At 46.2% G+C, this 14,977-nt stretch overlaps 8 protein-coding genes across 8 annotated transcripts; 4 read left to right on the plus strand and 4 right to left on the minus strand.

Moving 5' to 3' along the window:
* Positions 1–49: 49 nt before the first annotated feature.
* Positions 50–604, plus strand: N7533_010999 (uncharacterized protein; the record flags this gene model as incomplete). Its single annotated transcript, XM_057107649.1, has 1 exon — positions 50–604. The coding sequence occupies one exon, from the start codon at positions 50–52 to the stop codon at positions 602–604; it is 555 nt and encodes a 184-aa protein (XP_056955027.1).
* A 608-nt stretch (positions 605–1,212) lies between these two features.
* Positions 1,213–1,858, minus strand: N7533_011000 (uncharacterized protein; the record flags this gene model as incomplete). The annotated part of the gene is made up of 2 exons (XM_057107650.1): positions 1,213–1,441; positions 1,488–1,858. The coding sequence occupies 2 exons, from the start codon at positions 1,856–1,858 to the stop codon at positions 1,213–1,215; spliced, it is 600 nt and encodes a 199-aa protein (XP_056955028.1).
* Positions 1,859–2,218: 360 nt separating this feature from the next.
* On the minus strand, positions 2,219–2,670 carry N7533_011001 (uncharacterized protein; the record flags this gene model as incomplete). Its single annotated transcript, XM_057107651.1, has 2 exons — positions 2,219–2,428; positions 2,479–2,670. 2 exons carry the CDS (start codon positions 2,668–2,670, stop codon positions 2,219–2,221), a joined length of 402 nt encoding a protein of 133 aa, XP_056955029.1.
* A 205-nt stretch (positions 2,671–2,875) lies between these two features.
* On the minus strand, positions 2,876–6,152 carry N7533_011002 (patatin-like phospholipase family protein; the record flags this gene model as incomplete). The annotated part of the gene is made up of 5 exons (XM_057107652.1): positions 2,876–3,815; positions 3,870–3,949; positions 4,059–4,457; positions 4,552–5,078; positions 5,129–6,152. 5 exons carry the CDS (start codon positions 6,150–6,152, stop codon positions 2,876–2,878), a joined length of 2,970 nt encoding a protein of 989 aa, XP_056955030.1.
* Positions 6,153–6,615: 463 nt separating this feature from the next.
* Positions 6,616–7,373, plus strand: N7533_011003 (uncharacterized protein; the record flags this gene model as incomplete). The annotated part of the gene is made up of 2 exons (XM_057107653.1): positions 6,616–6,890; positions 6,947–7,373. The coding sequence occupies 2 exons, from the start codon at positions 6,616–6,618 to the stop codon at positions 7,371–7,373; spliced, it is 702 nt and encodes a 233-aa protein (XP_056955031.1).
* Positions 7,374–7,593: 220 nt separating this feature from the next.
* N7533_011004 (uncharacterized protein) lies at positions 7,594–7,974 on the minus strand (the record flags this gene model as incomplete). The annotated part of the gene is made up of 1 exon (XM_057107654.1): positions 7,594–7,974. The coding sequence occupies one exon, from the start codon at positions 7,972–7,974 to the stop codon at positions 7,594–7,596; it is 381 nt and encodes a 126-aa protein (XP_056955032.1).
* A 633-nt stretch (positions 7,975–8,607) lies between these two features.
* N7533_011005 (uncharacterized protein) lies at positions 8,608–9,336 on the plus strand (the record flags this gene model as incomplete). The annotated part of the gene is made up of 2 exons (XM_057107655.1): positions 8,608–8,661; positions 8,713–9,336. 2 exons carry the CDS (start codon positions 8,608–8,610, stop codon positions 9,334–9,336), a joined length of 678 nt encoding a protein of 225 aa, XP_056955033.1.
* A 1,087-nt stretch (positions 9,337–10,423) lies between these two features.
* Positions 10,424–11,835, plus strand: N7533_011006 (uncharacterized protein; the record flags this gene model as incomplete). The annotated part of the gene is made up of 3 exons (XM_057107656.1): positions 10,424–10,584; positions 10,638–10,975; positions 11,024–11,835. 3 exons carry the CDS (start codon positions 10,424–10,426, stop codon positions 11,833–11,835), a joined length of 1,311 nt encoding a protein of 436 aa, XP_056955034.1.
* Between the last annotated feature and the right edge of the window lie 3,142 nt (positions 11,836–14,977).

Here is a 14,977-nt window from a genome sequence, read left to right on the forward strand (position 1 = left end):
TGCATCCGAATAGATTCGCGCACCGTCCGAGCAGACTAACGCCATCATCATGTATGACAAGAATGAACGTAACGGGCTTGCAGCTAGACAAGAATCTCCTGTCAGCTGCGACTGCGAATTATCTTTCACGTCTAGACGAGGTTTCCCTCATCCTGGACATCCTTCCCAGAAGTACACCCTTAATTGGAAAATCAATCAGGCAGGTCTAGGATGGCTCAGTCTCGGCAACTACTTTGGTTACTCTACCGTCCTAATCAAGAGGAGAGAAGCAAACAAAGAGCAAAGTTACTTCCCAGCACTACAGTCGGTCTTTCACCAGAATTTGGTCGGCTTGGTGGAAGCATTCTATGATGAGGGCTTTCTCTACCTAACTTACAACTACGACGGACTGGTTGTAAGCTTGTCGCAAGTCACCACTACCCCGAGCGTTATTTTGGGAGAGTTCGAGACTGCGGGCATCCTTCGTGGCATCCTACGCGGCCTGGAATATGTACATGAGCGTCTCAGAATTGGACATGGAAATATTGACGGGGATAATATCCTTTTGACTCCAGATGGCATCGTTAAGATTGGTGAGCATGAAGTTTGTCAGGTCATCAATTAAGTACTAACGATAGTAGCCAACATTGGAGATGCCATGATGCAAGAACATCATACAAGCTTTCTTGATGATCGTGAAAAGCTTCGCGCCTTGTTTGTGGCTTTGAGCCAAACTAAGAGCCGGAATGATAATTGCTTGACGGAAAAGGACCAGACCTCAGGCTTGACTTATTATGCGCAACATCTTGCGGAGCAACTTGTATCATCTCCGTACTCGTGTTTATTTGAGGTACGACCCGTTGACTTAACTCGTCCAGCGCTAACGAATTTTTAGCATGTATTTCTAGAACAAGGAGGCCAGGATGATCGTGCATGGCATCTGATTCCTCACTATTTGGATAAAATACTACACTGGGGGGTCCCGAAGGGATAAAGAAAGCACACTAGCTAATGTACCTAATTACTATCTTATAAACTTAGTTACATATGCTCAACCCTCTTTGCATCGCAGCAAATGTCGTCTTGGCGCATGATTCTGTTGAGTTCAAAACCGAATTATCACCAAAAAATTGATTCTGTGTTCTCGCTATAACTTCCTTCCATACACTATCTCGAGTGAGGCTGACCCAAAGCTGAAGGATTAGCCTGATCCTGCATTGTGAAAGAAAACGCCTAGGTGGAAGTTGCGCGACCATCGGAGTAAAATATGCGAGCGTGTTCTTGTCTAAGCTTCTCCAATTTTCCGAATTTGTATATGATAAGTAAAGCCAGACAGGAGGCAACGGAAAGACCGGACGCAATAACAGTTAGCAGAGCCATGATCGACCAGTTGCCACCATGAGCCGTATAAAGACTGATGATAGTTGTCAGGAGACCGGCTAATGCATTCAGTAGAGTTGGCCTGGAATAGTTTAGCAAAGGCAAATACATTGTGGCACGCTTCTTACATGAAAATTCTGTTAATAAGCCAAATATAATTACCCCGGTGTTCCCAATAGAGCCACGCCATAATGATCAAGCCTGTGACAAAAAGAAAACATGCTATGGCGAGTAGCGGAGGATTTTGTATTTTATCAAGAACCATCTCCCCAGCTTCGCTTGCCATAAAGTCCTTTGAAACTGCATCTGACTTCTGTAGCGAAGTGAACGTGCCAGGCACCACCAAGTAGCCGGCCAGCAGGATCCAGTGTGCGGCACTGGCAAGTATGTTATACTGCCATGGTACCTCATCAGCCTCCACTATCATACGGGCGTAGCGAGTCTCAAAAGACTCATAATGTGGAGCATTTCTCTGAAGGGTGGATGAATCAAAGGACATTATGTTGGTTGAAGAAAAGGAAAACATGGAGCGGCGGGTGTGGCCTTTATACCTCGCTGATAATAGTCAATCTCCTCAAATAGAGGCCACTGGTACGCGGCATTGACTGAAAGGGAATTAGTATTTATCAATAACCCTCTTGACCCTTTTAGGAAAATCAGCTCGATTTTACGTGGAGCAGACCCTTAAACGGATATCAGTAAAGATTCCCCCCCCCCCCCTCTGGCCTGATAAAGTACTCATTTGACGCCGTAGCAGAGAACTTCTAAACTTTCAATGCTCTATTAAATACATACACTACATACACAGGTATAATAAACATGGATGATGTATGCTGTTGATCCTCAGGAGATGTTATCCTCAAGAGTTCTGTTCAAGGACATTGGTTTCTTCCTTCGCATCCTGTTGTACCTTTGTATTCCAATGTAGTCTATATAGTTTTTCCAGACCACATAGATGCTCCCGTCTTGCAGAAAGCCACTCTTGAGAGACATGATCCGGCTCATCCTGACTCGCAGAAGTTTGCATATCTTTGAAGCCTTTTCTATCTAGTCCGTTGTAGTATTTCTCCTATGAAACGCTTGATTAGTAAGTCTTATTAAGGTAAGTAGTTGACTCACAAGTAACCCATCAGGGGGTGGCCAAAGCAAGTCATCTAGAGACTTATAGACAAAGCACTCTCTCTCATGCTCGATAAATAGATATACCCTTGCGCCGCATTTTTCCGAAAGCTTATGAGCCTTGGACTTTAACGTATTGGATAGGTTCTTGAATTGGATGCGGGCTTTCTTGTGGGGATCAGGGCCGCCCATGATTGTGACAAATATCAAAGACGGGCAAAAATGAAGTATTATTAGTCTGATACGCGAAAATCACCATTAAGTTCGACGGTTTTGATAACCCAAAGAGTATATTTTCGAGAACAGAATAAGACACGTCTTTGTCTGAAAAGCTATCGAGTCGTAAATCGGATCCTACATCCTAATTATATACCGGGAAAGATTGCAGGGGCATGGCCTATGCGTGTGCGCGTTTCCTAGAGCCAAGATCTGCAGACGTTCTTGATTTGCGCCTCCTTTTGCCTTTGGTGGCGCATCCTGTCATGTCACATTCATGGCATGGCACCCGGCAGGGGTATCCGTGATCTTCACGGCCAAAAGGCACCTCCAGACCTTGCCGCAAAGTAAAAGTAGCTATAGTCTCTGGAAACCCGGATAGCCTCCACTTTCGTTTTGAGCCATTCTGAATATAAACATTTACTGTGTGGTCCAGATGCCGAGTCAGTAATGAGATCGGGCGATTATAGCACCCACAGGAGGCGCAAAGGCTATCCAGACCCCCGAAGTCGTCGATCACACCAGAGTCGGAGACATAACTAAGCCCTTCGGGATAAAGTTGCTCCAGTGCCGCAATGATCTTCTTGGCTGACCCTTTGCAGCGTACTGAGCCAGAGCACCAAAAGGGCGAAGCAGTACGCTCCGGTAATGAGCCCACAACGAAGAAAAATCTAGACACAAGCAGGGTTGTTGCGGCTTCGCGAGCCATCCGAGCACTTCCGGATTGAAGGAGAACAATATCGCGATAGTCATCCATGGTATCAACAGCATCGATAGTTTGAGGCGCTTGACCCAGGGAAACGTCGAGACGATGGCAATCTCCTCTGACTTCACCACCCAGTCGAACTCTCCATTTTTTCCAGTCGCTATCTGTTTCCATTGTTGACATCCATGCATCAAATCCCCTACGTAGAAATCCGTCACGAAAGATGTGGCGGAAATGCGGGGTGTGGTCGTTAGGCTGGGCCTTTCCAGTTCCGAGTGACAGCATCCGTATGGAGCCCATCGAGGAGGGCCAGATTTGGTTGGAAACCCGATTCGCAAGATCGCCAGCAAAATTATACTTTAAGCCCCCATCCTGAAAGGTTCCAATCCCCTGTAGGTCCACAGGCGTAAAGAAGCTTCCCAGCCAGTTATTAGTTGGTCCGTGCAAAGCAAGCGTGTGATTGACTTACAACGGAGCAGCCGCGGTGGCTCGGGCTCTGTATTTTTCTTTATTAGCGCTGTGCATGCATCTAGCCTCGTGAATCAAGACCTACGCTTCCCGTACAGATGGCTCGTGTCGCATGTCATCAGGACGTAATATATGATAATCTGATGGTGTTAGTCATGAAGACTCGCTCAGCCTAGAATAACTTGCCGACTTCTGTCTCCGCGTATTTCGATGCGTTAAAATTCCCGATTACATAAGTACTCGTACTTTTGGAAATGCTCGTAGTTACCACGCCGACCTTAACACCTGATCGTAACGGAACCCGGGTTCGTTCTTCATTTGCGCCGAACAGGCAGCGGGTTTCTCCAAACGCATCCTTCAAAGTAGCATCGAACACCCGAGAGTCATAACAACTATCATGTAATAGCCATTGTATCCATTTAGCCGCCTCGCCAATCACAGACTTATATCCGGAAATTGGATGGAGAAGGGAAGGCAAGACTGATGGCCGTCTCTGAGAAAAGATACGACGCGCTAGCGTATTGAAACGTTCAGAGCAGTCCGCCACATCCCAGGCCATTGCGAACAACCCCAGAGCAATAAGTCCCCCCTGTGAATTTCTGTCAGCCTTTTGTTTTAGAGAATATAGGTGGTATCTTTGACTTCGACTGACCAGAGCTAGTGCCGAGGGCAAGGTCAATTACCTCTTGAACATTACATGGGTGCAAATGCTCTTGTAATAAAAGAAGGAATTCCAAGGGGATGACACCCCTGACACCTCCTCCATCAATGGCAAGTATTGTGGGGCTCATTGTCGGCGGGAGCACGTCTACTGTCAGCGGTTCTTGATACAGACAGTAGAGACAGCCTTTGAAAATGAATTGATGCTCCATCCCTGCCACTGGGCTCCCAAATACTTGAACGCATCGATCACACATCCCGTGGCCACAAACCAAAATATGTTGTGCAGCATGCAGAAGACAGAAGAGGCAGATGAGGTTACTTCGCAGACGACACAACTGGCCACTTTGCGATTCGAGTTGTTTCCTCCGGATATTCACAGACGTTTTCTTGCTTTCCCAAAAAAGGTCGAATAACTGCGAGAAATTTCGTTCCACCAGATCGGTCTGTTGGGCGGGGCATAAAGACGGCCACAGTGTTTGAGATCGGCAATACGTCTGCTTTACGACAGACCGATACAGTGTTCCAAAAACGGAACAGGGACTAATGGCTTTGTGGCGTCAGCTTCTACCAATGGAAATTGGGAATTATTTCACACACCGAACATCCCTGGCACATAATGGTCCATGAACAGGGCTGATGCAATGGATGGTGCTAGCTCGCACGGAGAAAGGCACGCGCGATGGCCGATTTCAAGATAGTGCGTTAGGTTCGATTCTGCGCACAGACCCACAGGGCGATCATTCCGCGTGGCTGTTACTATGTCGAACGGGCTAGACAAGTCACCAATGGTGTGCTGAACTGCAGACTGAAACAATGCTGCGAGATGCTTCCCATTTGGGCGAACATGGTTAATTTGCCGAAGAAATGATATTGCTTTAACCTCTTCAGCAATAGCAGATTTGATACGCAGATACTTCGCAGTATCTGACAATGGGGTGATTGGAAGGTGGATGCATGAAACACCGGAAAATATCTCGGACAAATCTTCGCTCGCGCTGCCTCGAAGACTGTCACGGAGGGGATCCTCCTTCGATGTATTGGCCTCGCAATTCTTGAATCCATTGTCATATACGAAGATCACTCTGGGTAAAAGTGACTGTGCAAGAGAGGATGCAGAACCAAGCCGAAGGTATTCGGTCAGGAACTCCATTGCCTTATCGAGGCTGGATTTATCATCAACAAATATACAAACGACATCAGCAAACATAAAAACGAGACGCGACCACAGAACTTGCAGCAACTTTCCCGCAGAATGAATGTCCCAGGATACGGGAAGACCCATGCCAGGTGCGAGATCCTTGGGGAAGGGGAAAGACCCTGTGCAAGGAATATCACCGTCGGCCAAAAAGGTGGGCTGTGAACTATCCAGTGAAGCAATATCATATCTCAGTCGGATGTGGGCTTCAGAAGAATGTCTCTTTATGTTGTTTAAGGTGTAAATCTGCTGGAGAGCATAGTCCTTGCATTTACCACCCAAGAAAACACATAACGACGGACGCTGGGACTCTGGGCTTGACAATTGAGCGACTATACGTGACAGCCGCCCGTGGTCGAGCACGGCAAGTCTGGAGTCTTCTCGGATACCGACATCAAGCCAGGCAATGTCTATGGTATTCTGCATCGTGTAACTCACCAAAGAAATCCCAAAGTTGAATTGTTCTGCATGCGCTAGCCACGAACATTTAAGATCGAAAATGTTCCTTCATTTCCTTATTGTTTCACAGCCAGGGTGATATTTGAGCCTAGACTCGCCGGGCTCAAATATGCAATCACTGGAAGGTAGTCGTGGCGCTAGTTGATCATATTCTCACCCTCCGCTCACCCCAGTCTCACCCTAGCTCTCATTGACCTCTGAGTATCATTGTACCGAGGTACCTTTGTCAAAGGATGACGATCGTAGACCAGGATCGGCTAGGCAGAAACAGGGCAGATAGGAATTGACCGAGCTCATCCTGGTACCTTAAACAAACCGTGTCTAACCAATCAGCTGCTGGGCGCGAATGTTGGGAGGGGTCGGCATTTGGAAGCTCGCAATTATTTAAGCACCATATGTGGCAAGCTATCGTTCGTTCATTCTCTAGAAGATGTCTCACGCTGAGTATTTCGACTCGTTTGAGTCTCCTATGGATTTCAATACTGCATTCGGCATGTGGACAGCATACGATTCTTTCTCATACTTTCCACCCCTTGAAGACTATGAAAATACGGTGGCAGGAGCTCCAACTCTTTACACGGGAGAATACTTCAATGAGGAGCAAGTCCTTCCTGTGGAAACTATTGAAAACGCTGCGCAACCAACCGTTTCTTCGGATGCACATATGACAGACGTTCGAGATGATCATTTGTCGCGACATGAAAGGTAGCATTCAAACTATAGGCCAACCGGTTGGAAAGCGCTAACTGTGTTTTTTCTAGTTATTTCCCTCCCTCTGAGATCTTCCACCACCTAGCCCAGCCTATAGAACAGTTCACGACCACCATTCATACTTTGACACAGACTCTAGAGTCCAAAATGGATGCATTTAGTAGCCATATCGGACAGATGGAAATCCAGACGAACAATCTAGACTTTCGGCTCGACAAGATGAACAGCCGATTTGATAACATGGACGGTCGATTTGACCATATTGACAGTCGATTTGAGGAGATGGACAGTTGGCTTGCTAAGCTGGATAGCCAGCTTGATAGTATGAACAGCAGGCTGGAGAAGATGGACTACTTTGTGGAAAAGATGGATGCAAGTATCACAACTCTGCATGGTTATCTGCTTGAAGTGGTCAAGCACGAGAAAGGATTCTTGGAGAAAATTACTGGTTTTCAAGACGTCATAAATAGCCATTAGTTGAAAGCACGTAATAGATGACTGCGCTGCGGGATCCCCAATATTCTAGTTGCTAGTACATACAACAAACACGTTTCAGTAGACATCACATCAATTCCCTTCCGGTCTGGTCGCACCACACAGGGACTAGTACAACATGTCACTCAGTCAAAGACAATTTTCGACTTCATCGGCTTCGCCTGCCCATCACTATCCAGACATTTGATTCCAGTACTCTGTTTCAGAAATAACCTCCGTCTCCGTCTCCGCTGTTGGTTTGCCACAGCTCCAGGTATTGCTTCTCGGATTCATGCAAGCGAGCGGTGGCTCGTGAAAGGGCATCATCTAGAGAGTTGATAATCTCGTACATGTTCTCTTGTAGTTGAAGTAAAATTTGTTTTGTCTCTTTGTGCCAATGAAGCTCTGCTCTGAGGTAACTTATTTCATATGCAGATTCTTCCATGCGAGCCTTTGAGTCTGGCGATGAACGCTTCGCTCGTTGCAGCCTAGAGTGCAGTCTTTCAAGATTGGATGATGTTCCTCCGAGGCAGAAGACCTGGTGGTCCGCGGGTGTGATTTCCTCTGAGATTGGCTCGAGGCGCTGGTAGGAATACCGACTCATTGCGAATTTAGAAGGTGTGTGTGTCGGTTCTTGGTGGTGTCTGTTCCACAAAATAGGTATAACATCGTGAGGTGGAACTTAACCAAATTAAATGCGATAAACCATCATTTTGCCTCATCACCCGGTGACGCAATCTCGCGCGAGCACAAGAAAAGCTCTGAATACGCAACGTGAGGCTGTCTCACCCGGAGCGCATGAGTCGCTGGAACCAACCCCCTGCGGTTTGTCCAAATTCCTAAGACCAAAACCTTTACCTAGCCATTTTCGGTCATTCTAATGGCTTGGAACTTCGAGCCAATGAAATAAATAAACTATTGTTGGGATCTGCAGTTCTGGACTACATCGTAAGCCTTTCCTTGTCGCAGCGTGCGCGATCTCCTGACTACGTGCAGATTGCGACACCATTTTCAGTCTAGCGAAAACAGCTAGAATTTATTTTCGGAATGTATGTCCGCCGATCTGAGGCTGTAATTTATCTTGCTTTGTGACACTCAGTACCGTCTCTAGCTCGGGACAATCTCGTCGTGGCCAGCGTCGCCGAGAGAGTCTTGGGCAGCATATAAAAACCGACCCCCCTGCTCCCAACATGTACAGCAAAATAAGAAAGAATTAAACCTTGTTGCAACGCTCGCTATGTCTTTCCAGAATTTTGCGTTGGTCCCATCGTCTGGGGAGAATGATTATCAGGTAGGCAGCCGACTTTGACGCATTTGCAGTAAATCCTAACCAAAATCTAAGAGCCAGACCGATACAGTAACTGCAAAGCAGAGCCACAGTATTTTCCCTTTTATTGAGGGTTTGCTGCGCCAGGAACAAAGATCGAAGCGTTACCAAGGGCAACTGGAGTCGAGAATTTCTGCCGATTCGGCGGAGTACCAGCGATCACGTGCCTATTCCTTTCAGCTACAGAGAACGGTTCACGAACTACAACATCACAAAGCACAGCTGGAGATATCTCTGGCGCATACAGCAGATGCTTGTCGTGTAATAGCTCGCGACCTTGGCCTCGAGAGAGCGAGGGTTCAAGAGCTTGACTCCCGTCTCACTGAAGTATACCCAAGTATCGACTTACTGCTACAAAGACTAGCACCTGCAGACAACATGAGTCCACAAAAAGAAGATGGGCTGAATGGACATTTTCTACTCGAGAACCAACGCCAACAAGAAGTGATTGCAAGCTTGCAGTCCATGCTCCAGGCGCGCGAGGAGGCGATCAAGGAGCTGAAGTACAAGCTAGAGCAAGTGAGACAAGAAACAAGCTTGGTGGGTCTTGTCGACCCGGAGAATTTGAAAGATGAATTCTCTGAAGATTCTTGCTTGGAAATCATCACTCAGAGTCCTGCCCCAGCAAAAGAACATTGATCGAACTATTCATATTTTTAGCGAAATCAATGCTCGTCGGTGCCGTATACAAATGAACCTTTAATGTATTCCGTAAATTGTATTAAAAGCCAGGACGCTACTGCCTAGAGAATTTAGCGTCGCCGGATAAATCGGCCGCGTGATGTTTTGGAGGAAATGAGAAAGCTAATTAATCTTATCATAGGTAGGACCCACTTCCCACATTCCCCGAGATGATCATCGTGAGTGAAACTGCGATGATTGGTAGATCAATTATTTCTTTCGCCAAGGCGCGAACAGCTTTCGAAGGTTCGGGACAGACCTTACCGGGCGATCCCGTTGGCCAAAAGCTTTTCCTTCTTCCCATGAACCCCGGTCAGCACTTAATAAAAAGGGTGCACACCATAAAAGGCAGACTGACTCAAAGCACATGACCCTGCATGCATGCACGTATCTGCCGTTAGACTTGTCTTCTCGAGTACCTATCGGACGTAAAAGTCCATTGAGGAGCACGAGATCGTTGCCCCTGGCTCGGGTGGCAATTATGTCTAGCTTAATGGCCTCACTTAGAGTTTTTTTATTCCCAACGGCGCCAAAAACTTTCTTTTCATTGGACAATTATTAGTGCCTGTGCTGCTCGTGGACCTAAGGATAGTGGGGCAGAGATGCCGTCTAGGCACCCCGGAAAGGTTCCCACGCGCTGTCAGGCACGGTTTTCCTTGTCAAAAAAAAGTGCCAGAAATGAGGACCCTGGACTCGAAGATCAGAGCGCACATTTGGGGGCCAAGACGTGGAGTTCCAGAGGTCCACCTTGAATGGTTACATCCCATCCCCCGATTGTCGGATCTAGACCTCCTTCGGCTCCAGTATTTGGAATTGATCCTTGCAATGAACTTTCTTGGGCCTAACAGTATGGAGGAAGTTTGCTAGCCTGATCAACTCGTCTCAGGAAGTAAATTTGGTACCGAGTTCACTAGTCTGTGAAGCTCCGTATTCTGCGAATTATCATCAGTTCACGGAAGGTGATTGCAGGGATATGAATTTTGTCACCCATTCGCAAAATTGCTCGTCATCCTGCCATCCCAGGCCACATTCCTGTTGGCATGCGATGGAATCTCCAGCCTCTGACGCCGTTTGTTTCCCGGCTTTAATCATGGATCCTCCCATTGTCGATTTTACCTATCGTGGCAAATACGGCCAATGGGAATCCTTTGATATCCTTCAACAGAAAGCCCATTCGATTCAGAAGCAGCAGAGGGTATACTGGACGTGATTCATAAAAATGGGAGTATCGCAAAACATCAAGGTGCTGCACTTTTTAGAGACAGAATTGAGGCGAGAATTAATGAGTCCTTTACCTGCAAAAGTCCGATTGTTGAGCAATTGAGTGACGATGGATTAAACACTGGGGCCTCACTGCAATGGATTGATCTCATCAGTGCTGATCTGAGCCAAGTGAGCCCGTCGAGCGATGGAAAATATCGTTACAATACGGGTGAGTTTCGCGTCGTGGTAACGCAAGAGGATCGTGATACACTTTGCTCTGCTTTCCTTCGGAAACTGGTCCATTCCGCGGACCCTGAAGACCTGGATGAAGAGAAAAATGCCAGGGTGAGCGCCAAGACAGATGTTCTTGGTTTGTTAAACGAAGTTCATCATGGTAAGCAATCTGAGTCGCAGTCTTGTGTGTAAAACTGACACGAAGCAGCTTCCGAGACCCTCCAGGGGGTTTTGGACTCTCTTGAATTGCCAGGAAAAATGAGAAATGATACCTTCCATCCATCAGCACTTTTAGCTCCACCTTGCAGTGAATCGCCTGACTGCCAGACGCCTAAAAGCGCAATTCCTGGCATCAGCTCAGAACCTCCCGACGGGAATGAAGCTTTACCAAACGAGGAACCCAATCCGGTGACTGGTGACAAAGGGGCTTTGGCATCCGAAAGAGATGACCAATCAAAAAACTCTGGATTCCTCTTATTTAGCATGAGGAAATCAAAATCCAAGGCATCCGATCGCAGAAGAAATGGAGGGCGATGGAGTGTATCCGAAAGAAAGGATTTGAAAGAATACATACGTGGCCGAGAAGAGCTCAGTTGGCAGCAAAAGGTTGATGGATATCGCCGACGCTTTGGAAGCCATCGTAGCGATGATTCTATCAAAACGCAGGCTCGACTCATGGGATTCCATGTCCCTGATCAGAAGAAGAGTAAAGTTGTTAAGCTCAAAACCCGTCTTCCGAGTGTTGACTCCAATCGACTCGAGACGGCAGGATCTAGTGCTATGGATGACTCCGAAACAGGTGAAATTCTGTACAAGGATGCAAGTTCCGGATCACGGACTCCACAGTCGCTGAATGCATCGAAAACACCAGATACAAGTGCTAGTATCGGCGAGATGCAACCCGTCGAGGCTACACCAAACCTTTTAGTCGATGGTGGAGACAGCCTCTTTGGATTACATCCTTCATTTAATGGGCCCCAGAGGTCAAGGCGAAGTGCCTTGGAACAACTATTGAACTGAGGCTGTGCGTTTATGAAGTTTACAGTACTCTCTGTTAATCCTTTTTTTGCTCTGCCCCACTTGAGAGAACAGGGGACTTCGCTGGTATCTTGTGTACTGTAATTATTTAACACAATATTATGCTAGTAATCTAGTAGAACTTTTTCTGTAAGTGACGCCAGGTCTCCCTAATTGTCGGCGGTTGTTTGAACTAAAGAAATTTCCCTATTTTGTTAACATACCACTTGTGTGTGGATTGCCATTGCTGTACTTTAGGCATGACATGGAAGGGATGCGAGCCGGTATATCTTGCGCGATTTTTTAGCCAGGCCCAGTTCTTACTTGGACCCGCAACAGTTAATTTGTTAGGATATCGAAACAGTGTCGCAGCGGGGACCTCGCACTGGCCTTTATGATGTCAGAAGCGTCAGTTGCGACACTGTTTTACTTCTACCGGCTGTCTGTACATGCTTTAGAAATTTACATTCAATATATTATGGCTTCGGCTGCTTCTGAGTATCGAAAATATTTCCAGGCAAACCCAAGTAGGTCATAAAATCAAAATGCATCTAATTGCTTTTCTTGGACTGGTGACAGCGACTGTGTCTGCCATTGTTGACCGGCAAAGTCTTCCCCGGCCAGAATGTAGGGATCAAACACAAAATTTAAAAGATGTAAGTGTTTATCACATATCTAGAACAGTTTTTATGATGTAAGTGTGTCACTGACTTGGCGATATTAAGTCCGACCTGACAGACTGTTATATGACTTCCCCCCCAGAGCGCTCTTATGCCAGATTATAGGGAAAGGATGGTGGTGGAAGTACAAGAGGCTGATCATCGAGAGAGACAAGTAAAATTCATTCAATTAAAGCCTTTCTAATTATCAAAAAGAACTCCGGCTACCCAGGCTGCATCGTCGCTTTTGTTTGCAAGGGAAATGGTGTCTGCACAGGCTTCGGTCTTATCGCAGGACCTTAATTTGATCTATTTTTCAGAGATCCAAAGATACAAAGAGACAATTTTCCCTCCTCCAGCCCAGCCGAGTACTCTGGGTAGCGTTATTACAACAAACACTTCACCGCTCCCGAAAGGCACCGATGTTGGGCAGCTGAATATTCAGAGTAAAGCAGCACCTATGAGCAAGATATCATTTGCTCTGTACAATACTTCAGTTTCTTTAGTATTAGCATCTATGGGGTCTGTCTTGATGCTTGCACTGTTTGATTGGCAATTGCCGCCGTTTCCTTTTATGTAATCAGGCTTTAATGGCAGAATCCTTGAGAAAGCCCAGTTTGTGTACGCGGCCAATGTATGCATTTACGTCGCTTAGTTTGAATCTCATTCTGGTTTTAGACGATCCTGAAATAAACACTTAATACACAGCATTCCGCGAGGGTTCCTACAGTACAGTATCTCGAACACAGACTGCGTTCCTCATTGTCATTTCGTCTTTGTCACATTTCCCAGAGGCAAGGACACACAGCAAAACAGATTCAGCAGGAGTTTCTCCTTGCTCCTCACATCTTTCTTCATTTCCTCAGATTCTGAGGTCAAAATGCCAAAATGCCATTCTTGTTTAGCCCATGCAGTCCTTCTGTCAAACATAATCTGGTTTTTCACTTTCGTAATTGCATTCATCTGTTCGTCGACAGAGTACTGTTCTTTACTATCCAAACAAAGGCGACACAGCGTGTAGATGTTGATTTTTCGTTTTGCTGGAAGAAGATGAGACCATAGGACAGCGAACGAAGAACCTGGGTCGTAAGGAGCGAAGGCAATTTCCGACTTGTATTCTTCAGTCTTCATACATGATATACATGACCACAAAATTTTTCCTTTCATCCTATAGAGCTATTAGCAACATTACCATACATTTCTGAAGACAGCTTACTTCGCGACGGGTAGATTGTTTAGCGCTATCACGGAGAATGTGGCCACTAAGTGGCAGTACAAGACAATTTATACTAACTTAGAAATCTATGCTTTATCTCGGTTGCCTTGAGTAGAAAAACGCTGGTAGGTATAGAGGTATCTGAGACATGGTCGCAGCTCCACCCTGTGCGCACGGGCCTGCGACCATAAAAGAGTAGCGGCAGTGAGATGTATAAAAATTAATAAAGCATATAGCGAAGTCAAAGCTCCCGTAGTTTAAGTCACCAAAGCAGCGAAAGCAAAAAAATACCAGCAAATGGCGAGATTGGCAAATCTTCCACTTGAAATTTTAAGGCTTATCACTGCCAGTCTGGAACGTTCCGCGCTCAGAACCTTTTCTTTGGTGAACAGAAGGTGCAGAGCGGCTAGTGAGCACGACATCTTCAAGACGGTCAAAATCAAGTTCACAAGAGATAGCCTTAATATGCTAGAGGATTTATCAAAATCTTCACTAGCAGCATATGTGAAAACTCTTCGTTACGACGCTTCAGAGTTACTAGATCCGTGTATGTGACATGAGTGCGCCTAACGGGTGTTTTGGCTAACTTCCGCAGTGATTCAACACTGGGAGTATTTCACTTCTTGCATATATACATCGCAAGAATATGCAAGGGACAATGCAGAATTTTATACGAGCCTTAGAGGGAAAAGGTTTTCTTATAGAGCGATATATCGCTACTACAAAGCTCTGGCCCAAGACCAGTGGACAATCATGGAAGATAGAGCAGACGTCCGTGTAATGACTGATACTCTTCCACGTTTCGTGGGCTTAAAGAACATCAAACTGTCTTTTTCTGGAGCCGACGAAGACCAATTACTATGGTTTTCGAAACGGTTGTTTATTTCATATGAAGAATCGCTGAGCTATCATCTCGAAGCGACTTTCAGAGGTATGGCGGCAGCCCAGCAGAAGGGGTTGGCTATTCGATCTGTGGAAGTGGAAGGTATGCATTCAATGCTGCCCAACCAGCACACAAAATTCAATCAAATTGCCGAAAAGGGCCTCATGTCTGTGGAGACTTTCAAGCTTGTTGATAGCCCTGGATTGTTGAGCTTCTTGTCCTTTGTCTCACTACCAAGTCTCCAAAGACTTGAAATCACTGATTGCTGGCTTCTGGGCTTCAATATGATAGAATTCTTGGAAGGTCATGATATGAGAATACAGAAAGTCCAATTCCGTAGGATAAGTCTATTTTATGAAAGGTTTGGGCGAGACAATTCCTACTCAA

Source organism: Penicillium manginii (genome assembly GCF_028828005.1).
Source record: "Penicillium manginii strain IBT 31320 chromosome Unknown utg000008l:1.0-3226943.0:1.0-3228205.0, whole genome shotgun sequence".
Classification (NCBI taxonomy): Eukaryota; Fungi; Ascomycota; class Eurotiomycetes; order Eurotiales; family Aspergillaceae; genus Penicillium; species Penicillium manginii.